Source organism: Neltuma alba, unplaced genomic scaffold (genome assembly GCF_004799145.2).
Source record: "Neltuma alba isolate B1F8T4 unplaced genomic scaffold, ASM479914v2 tig00012646_pilon, whole genome shotgun sequence".
NCBI lineage: Eukaryota > Viridiplantae > Streptophyta > Magnoliopsida > Fabales > Fabaceae > Neltuma > Neltuma alba.
In genome coordinates, this window is record NW_021637081.1 from 196,282 (window position 1) to 212,725 (window position 16,444).

Sequence of the window (16,444 nt, forward strand, 5' to 3'; positions counted from 1 at the left end):
TCATCGCGCTTCCACGGAAATCTCATCTTAATTCACACCTCACAAACCACCAGCAAAAGAAGGCGCAAAAAAAAACAAAGAAAGAAAAGGAAAGCTAGCACCAACTTGTCTTTTTTTAAAAAAATAATAATAATACTATTAATAATATGTTCACATGAACACTGATTCACGACGCTGGATACGCTGTGTCCATTTGGCTCCATTGCCAGAATAGAGTTGAACAATAGGGTAGACGTGCCCAACATTCGTGGCTTGACCGGCCAAAAATATCAGGAAGAAAAAGGGGCCAAACCACCTCACTTTCCTTGCCTTATTTTACTCTCTTTCACATGAACCTCCCAACGATAATGCTATTCAAATTATTTATATATAAATACCCGTAAGAAATAATGTAGCTGAGCGCATAAGCTTTCCGCTTTATTTATTTATATATATATATATATATATATGCATCGTTATAATACTGCCTGATGAGGTAGTTGACATGTGTATATATATATTGGCCAAAAAGTTGACAAATAGATGACGATCGACTAATATTATATTATATTGTAATGTGCGTGATAGGGTTAGAGATGGGTTAGGGTTCCACGTAGATATATATATCGTACTACATATCGATACGGCAATAAGTTGTTGACGATGGCGAACTTTCTTTGAAGCTGCAAATATTTGAATTTTACGATGGTGGCACGCAGAAAAGTGGAAATTCTCTTCCTTATAATTTTTTTTTTGGATTACTCCATCCGGTATCCCAGGAAAATAGGCGTCTTTCAGCCGTAACAACGTCCCCAAACTAATCCGGATTCGGGGGCTTGCAAGGATCCATACAGACAGCGCCCTCTGGCTTCTTGGAGTGCTGTGTTCCCACGTCTCGAACCTGAGATCCGTGATTAAACTAGGATGATCCCAGCCAGTCGACCTAACCGGGTTTCTTCCTTATAATTATTCATCACACACAGCGGTATATGCTCCAAATAAGTGACTGTGACGGCTTTCGTCACGGAATCTGTGCTGTTTCACGCACTGAACTCAAACACGTGTCAAAATTTGACCCAGTCGTTGATGTACATCTCAAACTTTTAATTTAGCGGGAAACCAAACGCTCCTTGATATGTATATATCTTTATCTAACATGTTTAGGAATATAGTTGACCGCGAACTCAGTTATTCTTGCTGACCCCAAAAAAAAAACCTGAATTATTCTTAAATATTTATTTTTGCGAGATTATTCTTCAAAACCTAACTCTATTCGAACTGCCCCGGATGTATATTAGCATTTATTATTGTTGATGCTGCTGGTGGTGGAGGGATAATGTTCCAGTTTTTTTATTTTTCAATTTTAATTATGAGATTCTCGGTTAATCACGATCATACATGGATATTTGAAGTTCACTATAATAAAATGATTACGTTGCTTCATTAAGAGGTGGTTTCAAGGAAAAGAATAGCCGAATTTATTAAATTATATTCTTTCCGTCCCTTATTATAAGATCTAATTTTTTGAATAGGTTTATCTTTTTTATGAAATCTTTTTTTGAGTTTGTCTAAACATTTAATGCATTATTACTTATTTTACCCCTAGTTTAATGCATTTAATACATTCTATTTCTTCATTTATTTCACTATTATTCGTTCATAACTAGTTATCTACCAATTTACATATAGGGGTATATTTGAAAAAAAATTATATTTACTGCATATTAATTACTTTTAACTAATTTTAATTATCTTTTTAAACTGCACAATTTAGTTAAAAAGTTCTTATAATAAGAAATAGAATAGTCTTAAAAACTAAATAGATATACTCTTTCCGTCCTAATAGGTCTTAATGAAGAGTAATAATTTAGTGTGTCCTTCAACAAGTGTGAAATGCCTCACACATAAATTTAGAAACCCCATCACTGTCTTCTCATGGGAACAGAATTCCCTCATTTTGCACTATCAGAGGGGATGCTTTGACGACACTGTTCGTACGCTTTCACTTTACCGGAACTTGTGTTTTTGTTCTGAACATTAATCTGGCGGCCGGGAGCAGCATATACGCACGAGGTTGTTTGGAGTCACACCTAGTATGTGTAGTGGGCTAAGAAATGGAGTCGGTCGGGTGGAGATGAAGACAGGTGAATTAGTGCTCACTGAGATGAGATAACATAATGGTGGAAGACCAAGAAAACATTGCTAAACCAATAAAATGAAGGCCATCTGAGAGTACATGAAAATATTATTCCAATTATTTTGTCTTATTTAATTAGTGTCAACTGAGAGAAGAAAAAATTAATACTTTTCCCATTCGAAATACAAAACTTCAAATTCATGAACCCCCGAAGCAGAAACGACAGCTTCTCGCTAGTACGAGGCTCCAAATATCTTGTGAGGTATGGGCCCCGGGGGAGGGCGCATCCAGCCTGGCAAAGTTCAGTGTAACAATTAATGCGATGTACGTGACTGCCTGCGAAATTCATTGTAACCTGGGAAATTTCCAGGAAATAGGAAAAAACGGAATCAGCCAAAATTCTCACCACACAAATATGAGTTGGTTTTAGTCCTAAATATAAGACTCATTTTTCATATTTATTAATTTTCTTTAAACTATCTCTATAGATATTCCATCAACTATAATCAAGTAGAAGAGATAAAAGAGGTATTAAGAAAGATGATTATAGTGTTTTAGAAAAAATGTGTCACTTTTCTTATAATTAACTAACTTACATAATTTCCTTGATCTAATTAAATTAGTTAAATGGGTCTTATATTAAAGACGGGATGAGTGTTTACTTATTTTTTACACTGAATCTTGTTATTGTATTATTTATTTATTATGAACCTTTTTATAATTATATCTTTTTCCTTAGATCTCATGATAACTTTCTTTTGCAACTTTCCTCTGTTTCCCTTTACTGCCAGGAAATAGCTACTTTACTCTGTGTATTTTTATTTCTTTATAAAACTTTTTAATTTTCTAATGCCCGTGTCATGTTTTACTCTCAGAAGTCAGAACCATAAAAATAACCTCCTTCATTTGAGAGTTTATGTAACTTCCCAATTTTCATTCTACGTCTCATTATAACCAACTTTATATGTTAATTTCTCCACTTTAAACATATATACCGCTGTGATTACCACTTAAACTACTTTTTAATAAAATGGAGTGTCTTGTTTGTTGGGAGAGAAACAATATGGGGAGCAGGGCATGGAGAACAAATGCCATCGTCATTGTCGCTCATCAACCGTATTGCTGCCTCCGTCCTCCGTCATGGCTGATCAACCGCGCCACCGCGGCTACCACACTCCATGGTTATAGGGCAAATGGGTGACTGTATGAGAGTTCCATGGCCTAAGGAAGTCGTTTCCATTGATTTCATGGAAGTTGGCTTCCAATAATACAAGTGCATATGTACCTATCAAACAAATACCACAATGTGAATATATTCATTGTTTTTCTTCTTCTTCTTTTTTTTGGTGGGATGAATCAGGACTCAACTTCTCTTGTTAAAGATAAAAATCCTAGTTCTTAGTTCAGAATGCAGAAGGTCGCGCCGGAGTGGCGCAGGCGTAATTTTGATAGTGCTGCGTTTTTTCTCCCTCAGTACAGAACTTGTATTCTCACGCGTTTCGAGTCATTCTTGTTATTGTTTCCTTACTCTATTAATTAAATACTGATAAAAGGGTGTCATGGGTCCCCTCAAAATGTGACACCGCTACTACTAACTAATATTAGCAAATAATTAGGGGAAATTGGCTGTAATTCATCAACTGAAATTTTATTTGGGAAATAATCCTTGAAATGTTGTAAATGTCTGAGGTGCTTCACTGTAAATAAAGACGAAGATAAAAAGATCAAATTACCCTTCAAGTTTAATTATATACTATCTCTAATATGAGGTCTTATAATTAGAACCAGAGGTGATATATGAGAAAGAGGAAAGACCAAAACAAAACAAAAAAGCATATAAAAGTAATTTGCATGTTGGTTTTGTATTGCAATTAGTGAAAGTTATTATATTTAGAGTAAAATACTCTGATTACCTTTCTAATTTGCATCAAGTATATGAATCTTCCCTCTATTTTAAAAACATACAATTTAGTCCAATTAGTTAACACTGTTAGGAAAATTCTAAAAAGATTCTAAAAGTATTATTTTTAACTGAAATTTATATTAAAATAAAATTTATTTACTATTGTACTCCTCATTCTAATAAATTTCTAAATTATATTTTTACAATTATATCAATTTCATTTAGTTAGGACAACCATAAAAGATTTGATTAAAAAATTGACTATTTAATAAATATATATAAACTTAACTAAATATGTTTATAAATTTTTATAACAAAGATGCGTCTAAAGTTTTGAATCATAAATTTAAATAATTTATAAAAATTTTTAAACTTATATCATTTAAATTTTGCGATAAACAAAAACTATATATTTGAAATATGTTTTTACAATTTAAAATAAATCAAAGTAAATAATTTATAATGAATGTGATAAAATATTAAAATTATAAAATTTTATGATTTAGATCAAAATTAATAAATTTTATAACATATTAGAAATTTTAAAGATAATTATTTTTTGATTTTGGAAAATATAAATGTCTAAATAATTATTAATTTAAAGAGGGGTATTTTGGTCAAAAAATAATTTAAAGTCAGACTTAACGGTCAACTAATGGTTTGGGTGGATAAAAATAAAATCCTATACATATGAGGGATGTTTGTGTAACATATGTTTTAATTCTAAGAGAAATTTATATACATTTTCTAAAATAAAGAGGATGTCTCTATAATTGAGATAAAATAGAAGGGTAATCGATATATTTTACTTTTACATTTAAGAAGGCTATTTTGCACATTGCGAAACATAATTATTGCACTGCACATTATAAAAACTAATTGCATACTCCAAAAAGTCATTAATTTATAAATTATGAAAACTAAATTTATATTAGGGAATGCCATTGACATATTATGGAAGGTAGTTACATTTTTTGTTAATGGCTGCATGAGATATTTTAGTACCTCACATACATAATTTTAGTGAGCATTCACAAAATAAATTTTTAATTGGGGATTTATGACCAACTCTCGTTTATATTTAAAAAGACCCAATTATATAGAGATTCTCGTAGAACTATTGAAAGGATATCACTTACATCAAGTTAAGTTTTTCAAGTACACATGTACATAGATGAAAAGTTTAACTTAATGGATATAAGTGACTTAACGCAAATATTTTTTTTATTGAAAATTATATACTAGTATACCTTTAAATTATAGACTAATCATTATCGTCGAGGATTGAACTTTTCAAAAAAAATTTTGCCAACTTTAAACTTTTCAACTGAACGTACTAAATAAAACTTCTTTTATAATTTCAATTTCAATTATGTTCAATAGTTTTGGCTAAAAAATGGTCAATAATTTAATCAACTTATATATAATCATAACTATGGGAATAAGATGAAGATCATGGTATAAACATGATAAAAAATTTGAATTCCTCAGAAGAAAATTATTGAATTTCAGCGTCATTTCGTTTCTCTTTAAATGGCGGGCTTTAGAAAAGTCAACAACTTAAACGTCATAGTCCGAGAATTGCCTGCCTTCGGTTGTTTGCTACTTGCTTATATAGGAGACACGGCCTGTGATCTTTTTGAACCCTCAAAATAATAATATCAGAGCTGAGCTCTCTCATCTGTTCTTTACTCCCATCTGTCTTCTTCGTCACCCTCAGCCCCATGGGGACTCAAGCTCCAAACAACGACTCTTATGACCGCTCTAACTCTGTATGTCATTCTTTCTCCATCTTCCTCCCCCCCCCTCTCTATATACATATATATGTTGACGCATACTTTTCCACCATTTCTCGTTTTATTTAGCTACCGCACTTCTTTAGTTTGCTCCTGTTTTAGTTTCTGCAAATGTTCCTGAAATTTTGAGATAACAAAGAAAAAACAAAAGACAGAGTCTTTTTGGGTCTGGTTCTGGGGGGAGAAGGAGATAAATATCGTACTTGTTTGATTATTTTCATGACGATGAACCGATTGCTTTCTGATTTTCTCCTTCATCTCCGTGACCTCTTGCCCTGGAAATGGCCTGTCGTTTCCTGAATCTTCTCATAACATGAATCAGTGACCTTTTTGTAGACTCAGATGTTGCACACTCACGTGATATCGGTGAGTGCTACAAGATCCTATAATCCTACACTGTTCTGGGCAATTCAATCCCTCTCCACAACGACGTTCTCTGATTATTATTTTCCTAAATTGGGAACCACCACCGAGTTTTGATCGAACTCAGCCGTAGGAGGTCTCCTTTTTATTTTTAGGTCCTTGAATTAATAGTGTTTTTGAAAATGAACAGTCCCTGCGGAGACTTTTAATTAGAAATATAGCACATCTTCTTCCCCGGTGGATCTTAAGATAATATTATTCCTGAAAAATAATGGGATGACAACCAGAGAGAGGACCGAATACTTGCGTTTCCCCATGGTTGACCAATATGTTATTCTGAATCGACGTTTTTGAAAAACATAAAAAAATACAGTATGTGGACGCATACATTTAAATCAATCACCCCACTTGGACGTTTTGAACATATCTCCTCCTATTTTATATGATACGGTGAGACGTAAAATACGCTCGAGTAGTCATGCACACAGCTAATTGTATGGTTAATATACCGCCAAATCCTTTTTTAAAAAAAAAGAAAAGAATTAAGATAATTTCCCCCTTTCAATATATTATTACTATCTCCGCATTGTTTGACTTTTCTGGCTTCCACATGGCATGATAATATAAAAAGTAAATGCCGTGCTTGATTGGCGAGCATTACAAAATTTTACTCGGATTAGTTTTATAGGCCCCAACATGCCCTTTCTGTGCGGAGTACTCTTCGGGGGAAAGGAGGTTATTATCGTAATTCAAATGGCAGAGTCGGCCGTACTTTAATTTCTTCTCTGTCACGCAACCTTCCTTCCTCCCTTGTGTGTTTTCATTGGCCAGTTGAGCGATATTTAAGGACATGGCGCGTGGTTTATAATTATATTGATTAATTCTCAAAACGGCGAACTATTATCTTTATTTTCGGTTCAGATTCTGCTTTATGAAGAACGGAAAGTTCCCAATGAGGTTCAATTAACTTATTTAATGTAATTTTAAATCCTGATAACGTTTCGATGGCGTTAAGCTTTTTTTTTTTTTGTGTGGTTATTTTGTGAAGCAGTTTCTTTGTAATGAATCAATGGAGATTTTTGTTAATGGGGTAAAAAAATGAAAAAAAGAATGGAAGTCAAGCTTTGTGGGGCATGAGGAGACGCCAAAAGTCATAGCTGTCGTGTTCCAACATAAACATAAGCACTTTGCAAGCTAACGCACGAATAGCCTTTGCTTTTACATTGTATCTCCGAAAAGTTTGGGACTCCCTGAGTGCGTTGTCTCTGTTTCCTTTCGATTAGACGAATCATTGGACCCGGATATGTGAGTAAAACAAAAACACCCTCACCCACACTCAACAATTACTTCGAATGCCCCTTGAAAAGCCAGACCCACCCTTTCTCGGTTTCTGCATGCCGCCACGACTGGATTTTTCTGATTCGTTAATGCATTTCTGTTTATTTTGTTCCTGTGAATGAGATGAATTGTGTCTTAATTTATTCATTTTTATGTGAATCCAACAGGCTGAAGAGACAATAGCTAAGCAGAAGGAAATAGATGACTGGCTTCCAATTACTTCTGCAAGGAATGCAAAATGGTACTACTCAGCTTTTCACAATGTTACAGCCATGGTTGGAGCTGGTGTGCTCAGTCTCCCTTATGCAATGTCCGAGCTTGGATGGTAAGAATTGCATTTTACCTCGATTTCTCTGCAATATTTTCTTCCTTCTTGGAGTCCAATTATCACGCAACAAAAATGATTTCTCTCATTTCAAGCTGCACGAAGTGCACACTAGGTGTTTGTCGATATGACGATTGCAATATTTTTCTTTCTGCAGGGGTCCTGGTGTTACTGTACTAGTCCTCTCATGGATCATCACACTTTACACTCTCTGGCAAATGGTTGAGATGCACGAAATGGTTCCGGGGAGACGTTTCGACAGATACCATGAGCTGGGTCAGTATGCTTTCGGTGAAAAATTGGGTCTCTATATTGTGGTTCCTCAGCAACTTGTGGTTGAAATTGGGGTCAACATTGTCTACATGGTCACTGGAGGAACGTCATTGCAGAAGTTCCATGACACTGTCTGTAAGAGCTGCCATAAGATCAAATTGACCTACTTTATTATGATCTTCGCCTCAGCTCACTTTGTGCTATCCCATCTCCCCAACTTCAACGCTATTTCTGGAGTATCTTTGGCAGCAGCAGTCATGTCCTTGAGGTGTGCATATATATGTCCCTTTCTTTATCTTCCTTCCAGCTTCCATTAGTGACCACACAAGCACAGTTTGAATTTATTTTGTTTTCTTTTCTTTGTCCTACAGTTACTCTACAATTGCCTGGGCAGCTTCACTGAAAAAGGGTGTTATAGAAAATGTAGATTATAACTACAAGGGTAGCAGCACTGCAGGAAATGTGTTTAACTTCTTCAGTGCCCTTGGGGATGTGGCTTTTGCCTATGCTGGGCACAACGTGGTGCTGGAGATCCAAGCGACCATCCCATCCACACCAGAGAAGCCATCCAAGGGTCCTATGTGGAAAGGAGTTGTAGTGGCCTATATAGTCGTGGCTTTGTGCTACTTCCCAGTTGCTCTCATTGGTTATTGGATGTTTGGAAACCATGTTGATGACAACATTCTCATCACATTAGAGAAACCAGCATGGCTTATTGCTATGGCTAACATGTTTGTCGTTATCCATGTTATAGGAAGCTATCAGGTGAGGATAATTTGCTATGACTTGTGCTTTTTGGAGCCTGCTCTCCCTTTTCTGCCTAAAACTAACCAAGTTGTTGTTCTGTGTTTCTTGGTCTAGATTTACGCAATGCCAGTATTTGACATGATTGAAACCGTGTTGGTGAAGAAACTGAAATTCAGGCCTACTAAATTGCTTCGCTTTGTCGTGCGTAATGTATATGTGGGTAAGTAAACTCTCAAGGGCTTCCATACCATCTTCGGTCAATGTGCATGCTTTCGCGTGTAACTGAATATTGATACTTTCATTGCAGCTACCACAATGTTTCTTGGCATCACGTTCCCATTCTTCAGCGGTCTCCTAGGGTTTTTCGGGGGATTTGCTTTTGCTCCAACGACATACTTTGTAAGTGTCGAATGATTGAAAAGCTCAATCTAGTAAATAAGATCTCCTGATGATTAGCATTTGGTTTAACAATTCATTCTCTTTCGACTCTCAGCTTCCTTGCATCATGTGGCTTGCAATCTGCAAACCAAGGAGATTTAGCTTGTCTTGGTGGACCAATTGGGTGTGTTATAATTTCTTTCTCTCTTCCTTTCTAATGATGTTTCAATCAATTGCCCTTTGATAAATCGGATTAAATGGATTGAAGTATTGCTTTACGGATTTCAGATCTGCATTGTGGTTGGAGTGTGCTTAATGGTTGTGTCACCCATTGGAGGATTGAGGACAATCATAATTAATGCCAAGACCTACAAGTTTTACTCTTAAAAAGTAAAAACCTTCACTCACCCAAGAGTGATGCATATCATAGAAACGAATGAGGCACATGGATGTGTATTGTAGAGCCTGACTCCTCGGATTTACTGGCAAATCATGGCAACTGATCGAAATAGGTTGGCTCATGATGCATCTATCAACCAGCTGATGGAAAAGATAACTACGAGCAGAGGAATCTTATTATATACATTGGCTTTGTGTTTTCTTAATTATTATTATTATTATAAGTACATATTGCCTTTGTGCTTTTTATGGGAAAACTGGAATAATAGTCCCCTTTTGTGTGAATTGGCATTGATTTTCCAAAAATTTGCCATTGTCCTTTTGTCTCTGGTCCAAGATTATCTGGGAAGGAATTGGGTGGGGGACCTCTGTTTGCAATAAATATTTCTTACTATATTCTGCCGAACGCCCGTACATTGCATTTGTGCGGTGTAGAATAGCTTTTTTTTTTTTTCATTTTTTGGCCGGGTATAGAATAACTTTCATACGACGGAAGAAGTGAAAAGTGCACGAGTACAGCGACTTATATATTTGTTGGGGAAAAAAAATCACATTAACACAAATTTAATGCTAACCTTATTTTTCGCGTTAATATATCAAACCAAAGAAGATACTTTAATTTTCAATGTGGTACCAAGAATCATATGGTACAAGAGCTGGCTGAAAGTTAAATTAAATTTTAAATATAAAATATCAATATATTTTGTTTCTCATTCCTCCCAAATATCTCTATTAATTGTAAAAGATTTTCACCAAAAGATGATTCTAATCATTTAATACACATAATTCAAGAGGATAGTTTAGAATCATCAACATACCTTTGTGATAAATAACCAATCTAAATAATTTTTTTAATATCTCTAAATTTTTATTTAGCTCTTATATCAAGAATATAAAGTCTATTCAAAATTTTTGATTTAATCCTAAATATAAAGTCTTATAATACTTTTACTTATTATTTATTGAGGCATTTTTATCCCACGAATTAAATTTTAATTATTAAATGGCCGATTTGTTTTTTTAAAAAAACATTACAAATTTCTATCCTCTCCAGCCAAATGTACGAGGCAGGGTGTTTTTAAAGATAATATATTGAATAAGGATAACCAATTTTATCACTTTTTATTCCACACATTAATCAAAATAACTTTATATTTAGTAAACTTATCTAGGATTGGGGTGACACTATCAACCTCCACTATATTCAAAAATATTAGAAAGAAATAAGTAAAAAAGTCTTTATTTAAAAATTTTATTAACTAAAAAGGACTTGACATGTATTTATACATAAAGTATAACTATTCTAATTCAGGTCTCTTCTGATTAATACAATTTTTAAATAAAAATTTTTTACTGATTTTTTTCATATAATTTTTTTTGGCCTTGAAATTTTTTTTCTTCATATAATTAAAGTTATGGGTTCCGAACGTATCTCTGGGCCTAGGGGTTGCCGCCACGTGCCATCCAGCGAGTATTACAAAAATTTAAAAATAATTATATGGAGGATTGATCGACCACCAAAAACTTCGATATTTTTCAATCGGATGACTTCGGAACGGCGACCTTCACGGTATCCATTTTTTGGAAGCTCCAACACACCTTATTGTGTTTACACACATTATTTTTGTTTCATTTTATAAAACCATTCATCACAACATAAAACAATATACTCCTCCAATCTTAAATATAAGATTCTTATACTAATATGTATAAAGATTTTATATTTAGGACCGAAAGAGTACTTATTCATTCGTTAAAGACTAAAAAAGGCTACATGTATGCGTTCTCCTATTTGTTTAATGAACCTATACGATTTTTTTCCTACTCCATTTATATTTATAAGTAATTTTTAATTAATTCACACAAAAGTATAGCAGTTTAAAATTAATTAATTATCTTAAAATTACTCTATATTTCCAATCTCTCTTTACACTATAATAATTCAACAATATCCGTGCCAAAGACACTATTAAAAAATAATTACTTTACAAATTTGACATGGCTCACAAATCGGGATACGAAGAATTTCTAAAAATTGATTAATCAACAAATAAGAACAGAATAATTACATGACATAAAGGATCAAGTGGCCAAGTCAATGAAATAACGCTGACCACTTCAATGCAAACAACAGACTTGCGATTTATCGGATGCCCAATTCAAGTTATCTTGTTTGGAACATGGATAGAACTATGTTGTATTGTTCGATTAATTCTAAAATTTAACTTTTAGATATTAGAAATTTATAAAACAAAAAAAATCTTAAATCATAAACTTGTTTGATTCTATTTTTTATTTGTAAGTTATTAAAAACAATTATGCAGGGTAATTTTTCAAAACGAACTTTTAATGCTGGGAGGGAGTTGAGAGACGAAATGCAATTCAGTTTAAGTCCGGATAAAATTGAAAACACCTTTTAAAACAGTATTAATATGAATAATCTATCTAAATTCAAATATAAATCCTAATCAAATCGATCATAATCCTAATTGAAACATAATAAATCCAAATTAAAATATAATAATAGGATAATTTAAATATCCCAACTCATTGAAATCACACAAAATTCAAAAAGATAACATAATCAGCTAGACATTCTTTCATTAAAATGCCAAATTAGTCCATAAAAAATCCGAGGTTTCAAACTCCAAAATATATTTCAATTGTAAAAAAACTTGAAAATTAACTTTTTAATGGAAATAGAAACTCCATTAATCAAAACCAATACGAATCCAGATCAAAATATGGATAGCTATCATATCACATACTCACAAAACCGTTTGCTGGTTTATTTAAGGCAGTAGCGAAAGATCATAAAATCCTTCCTTCATTACATTGAATATAGATGTAGACGGCCAGACATTCACATTCCCTCCCCGTTTCATTCTTCATCCCCTGTTCATCCCGTTCTTACTGATCAGTAAATACGTGTATGCTGAATACCAATAACCTTAACAGGTAATCATATTTTAATTTCGCCTTAATACTGAACATGTATGAGATCTCTATATATACGTCAAAGATATATAAGTGTCGATCGTGCAAAACAAATTGCCGACTTGGAATTACGGGGCGTCATCTTTCGGGCGGACTTATCCGAGAGTCTCCGTCACAGACTATATCGGTGGCGTTGATTTTAGCTTTTAAGTCTGAAATATTTCCCATTCGATTGTTTCACAGATTATTTTCTACTACTCTGCGACCACAAAGCTCCAAACTTGATCTCCATGGGAACAGAGTCTGAGTCTGCAATGAATCAAACTGCTCATGCCGCAGAAAGAGAGGGAGCCTCCGTCCCATCTTTCGAGGTAAACCTGTTCTGTCTCTGTTTTGCTTACTTCTGCGTTCTCGTTGTTGTTGTTGATATGTTGAGATTAGAGAGACCTCAATGTGGGGAAAAAATGACAGGTAGACACACGAACAGCGGAGCAGAAGGCAATAGATGAATGGCTTCCCATAACTTCTTCCAGGAACGCAAAATGGTGGTACTCTGCTTTCCACAATGTCACCGCCATAGTCGGCGCCGGCGTCCTCAGCCTCCCCTCCGCCATGTCACATCTCGGCTGGTACATCCAATACACTCACATTAAACATACCATCTTTACGAAAAACTCGTCATTTTCTTCATTCAAACCTTCAGTTCATGTCCGATTTTCCGGGCATTAATTTTATCTGATGATCTGAGAATACAGGGGACCTGGTGTGGTGATTCTGGTATTATCATGGGTAATAACTTTGTACACACTGTGGCAAATGGTGGAGATGCATGAGATGGTACCGGGAAAGAGGTTTGACAGATACCATGAATTGGGTCAGCACGCGTTTGGAGAGAAGCTAGGACTGTGGATTGTGGTGCCGCAGCAACTGATATGTGAAGTAGGAGTGGACATAGCGTATATGGTGACCGGAGGCAAATCTCTGCAGAAAGTTCATGACCTTTTGTGCAATAATTGCAAGCCCATTAAGACTTCTTACTTCATCATGATCTTCGCCTCCGTTCACTTCTTCCTCGCTCATCTCCCCAACTTCAATTCCATTACTGGAATCTCTCTCGCTGCAGCTGTCATGTCTTTGAGGTAAGAACTAGCATGTTTCATCAATGGCGAGTCAACCCTACACTCTCTAGTAAACCGAACATGTCTCTTTTGTGTCCTTTTCCTCATTCTTTTTCTATGTCTGTACTTCTCGTTTTCAAAATCTGGGCCCACTCTTTTGAAGGAACTGTTTGCATTATTTTGGTTTTGAAGGACAAAACAGTACCGCTAGTTGCCAAAAAAAATGCATGATTTATGTATCATTAGAATAATTTGTTCCTTGCAAAATTAGCATACAAGCAAGTTGCTTGAAAGTGAAGTTAATTTCGTCCTAGTTATTTTATCAAATAACTCATGAATTCTCCTGTAATGTGTTTTGGAATTTTTTTTTTTTTAATGATGACTAGTATTAAGCTTCCAATTGTGGAGGCTACCTTATGCAATATGCATCATACACTCATATAAGGGACACATTTGTTGGTTTGCTCCTGTAATGTAAACAACATGGCATGCCTTCGATCTTATTCTTATGATCTTATCTGAAAAGCTGTGACTCAGATGATGCAGTATATATATCGGAAATTGTATACATTAGTTTCCGATGGAACAGTCTTTTGTCCCCATTCTCCTTTGCTTGACCCTCTTGTCTTAAAACTTTAAAAATAAACATGTCTGGGATGTTATATGATTGAGCAGCTACTCAACTATCGCCTGGGCGGCTTCTGTGCACAAGGGTGTTCAACCAGACGTGCAGTATGGACACAATGGCAGTACTTCAGCAAATACTGTCTTCGGCTTCTTCAACGCTTTGGGAGACGTTGCTTTCGCCTATGCGGGACACAATGTGGTGCTGGAGATCCAAGCAACCATCCCCTCATCTCCTGAGAAGCCATCAAAGGGACCTATGTGGAGAGGAGTGCTCATAGCATACATAATTGTGGCCTTCTGCTACTTCCCTGTTGCTCTTATAGGCTATTGGACGTTTGGTAATCAAGTTGCGGATAATATCCTCATCTCTCTGGAGAAACCAACTTGGCTTATAGTAGCAGCAAACTTATTTGTTGTGGTCCATGTTATAGGAAGCTACCAGGTGTGCAAGTAGTGCTTTCCCTGTGAAATTTTTCTTCTTTATGTCTGAATCATTTTCTAAGTTTCTTGCCTCTTTTTGTGCCTCTGGCTCTGCAGCTATTTGCTATGCCTGTTTTTGACATGATTGAAACTGTGATGGTAAAGAAATGGCGTTTCAAACCATCTCGTATCCTTCGTTTCACTGTTCGCAATTTATATGTTGGTGAGAACATAAGAATCCCTATTCTCTTTTCTTTGTTTCTTAGTTGTATCAAGTTCCTTTCATTGGGTTCACATCCATCTGCTTCTCATCAAGCATAAATGATTTGGTTCAGCATTCACTATGTTTGTGGCAATTACATTCCCCTTCTTTGGCGCTCTGCTTGGATTCTTCGGAGGATTTGCTTTTGCCCCAACAACCTACTATGTAAGTCCCTCGCTGTTCTATTCTCTGTAATCAGTATATAAATTTCTCGCCAAGTTTTTTAATAAACAGGCACATAATATAATTTCTGGCCCAAAATTACTTGACATTTAACTCTTAATTATAAAACTTTAAACCGACATCCTATATGATTTCTGTTTGTACCATAAAACAAGATAGGTCATCGCTCGCTAACTGCATTTTGTGACATGATTTGATTCGTCAGCTCCCCTGCATTATATGGCTTGCTATTTACAAACCTCGGAAGTTCAGCTTGTCCTGGATCATCAACTGGGTATGTTCACTTGAATGATACATATTTAACTATTTTTACTTCATAAATTTGATTACTACTGAACCTTAGACTTAGTTTACTTAAGGGGGTTTCACTGTTTTCAGATCTGCATTATTTTGGGAATCCTGCTGATGGTTGTGTCACCCATCGGAGCACTAAGGCAGATCATAGTCAATGCCAAGACCTATGGATTTTACCAATAAGATGATGCTCACCAACACCCAGCCTCAAGTTTGATGCTATAGAAATAAGCACTAATGTAACTAGTTACGTGAACAAAGTAGCAAAACTTTGAAATCTCCCTTCCCCATATTCCGTCATGTTTTTCTTGCGTTTGATACCATTTTAACTGCGTATCAATATATTATTTATGCACATTATTGTTCTCCCGCAGATGTTATGTGGGTATGAGATCCATGAAACTTTAGTTAGCCTAATTGCATTATTTTCGTTTGATCTGGTTCGAGACGCACGGGAATGTAATCTCAGGCATTGTATAGATTAGTCAGATTCCAGATAGGTGGATAAAGCTAAACTGACGTGACCGAGAAAGGAACAAACATAAAACTTTTCAGCATGGAGTATGTTGTTAGTGATTTAAAAAGTAAAATGGTAACGTAACAAACATCAAATGCTTATAACATATAAGGACAATTATGTAGTTTTGATGATTCACCCCGAAGGTTTCTGGATTTAGACAAATCACTCAGCTCCCTTGGTCTTTATGTTTATATGGTTATATCCATCTTTTCATTTAGGAAAAAAGAAAAGAAAAGAAAAATTGCTGAGAACGTCTTAGAGAAGTAGAGACAATGGTAAATGCTGTCCTTGAATGGAACGAATTTCATAGGATTCTTCAACGATAGCAGCTTCGTAGGGGCCCACCTTCCCGACACTGGCTCCATATCAGGTATAGCTCATTTTCTATGCTTTACCCAAAAAGAAGAAGAATCAATCAACGAAGGGTTAAATACAGAAGCCAGAA

At 35.1% G+C, this 16,444-nt stretch overlaps 2 protein-coding genes across 2 annotated transcripts; both read left to right on the forward strand.

The window, feature by feature from the left end:
- Positions 1-5,666: 5,666 nt before the first annotated feature.
- LOC114729559 (lysine histidine transporter 1) lies at positions 5,667-10,012 on the forward strand. Its single transcript, XM_028916581.1, has 8 exons — positions 5,667-5,791; positions 7,684-7,841; positions 7,999-8,382; positions 8,486-8,879; positions 8,976-9,081; positions 9,169-9,260; positions 9,355-9,423; positions 9,528-10,012. The coding sequence occupies exons 1-8, from the start codon at positions 5,744-5,746 to the stop codon at positions 9,624-9,626; spliced, it is 1,350 nt and encodes a 449-aa protein (XP_028772414.1). The 5' UTR covers positions 5,667-5,743; the 3' UTR covers positions 9,627-10,012.
- Positions 10,013-12,835: 2,823 nt separating this feature from the next.
- On the forward strand, positions 12,836-15,830 carry LOC114729566 (lysine histidine transporter 1-like). The gene is made up of 8 exons (XM_028916589.1): positions 12,836-12,946; positions 13,047-13,204; positions 13,331-13,714; positions 14,369-14,762; positions 14,858-14,963; positions 15,076-15,167; positions 15,391-15,459; positions 15,564-15,830. The coding sequence occupies exons 1-8, from the start codon at positions 12,866-12,868 to the stop codon at positions 15,660-15,662; spliced, it is 1,383 nt and encodes a 460-aa protein (XP_028772422.1). The 5' UTR covers positions 12,836-12,865; the 3' UTR covers positions 15,663-15,830.
- The last annotated feature ends 614 nt before the right edge of the window (positions 15,831-16,444 follow it).

Coding starts and splice junctions, on each gene's coding strand:
- LOC114729566 (XM_028916589.1), top strand. CDS start 12,866: ATGGGAACAGAGTCTGAGTCTGCAATGAATCAAACTGCTCATGCCGCA. Junction 14,964..15,075: donor TGTTCGCAATTTATATGTTG/GTGAGAACATAA, acceptor GATTTGGTTCAG/CATTCACTATGTTTGTGGCA. Junction 15,168..15,390: donor TTGCCCCAACAACCTACTAT/GTAAGTCCCTCG, acceptor TTGATTCGTCAG/CTCCCCTGCATTATATGGCT.
- LOC114729559 (XM_028916581.1), top strand. CDS start 5,744: ATGGGGACTCAAGCTCCAAACAACGACTCTTATGACCGCTCTAACTCT. Junction 5,792..7,683: donor CTTATGACCGCTCTAACTCT/GTATGTCATTCT, acceptor TGAATCCAACAG/GCTGAAGAGACAATAGCTAA. Junction 8,880..8,975: donor ATGTTATAGGAAGCTATCAG/GTGAGGATAATT, acceptor TTCTTGGTCTAG/ATTTACGCAATGCCAGTATT.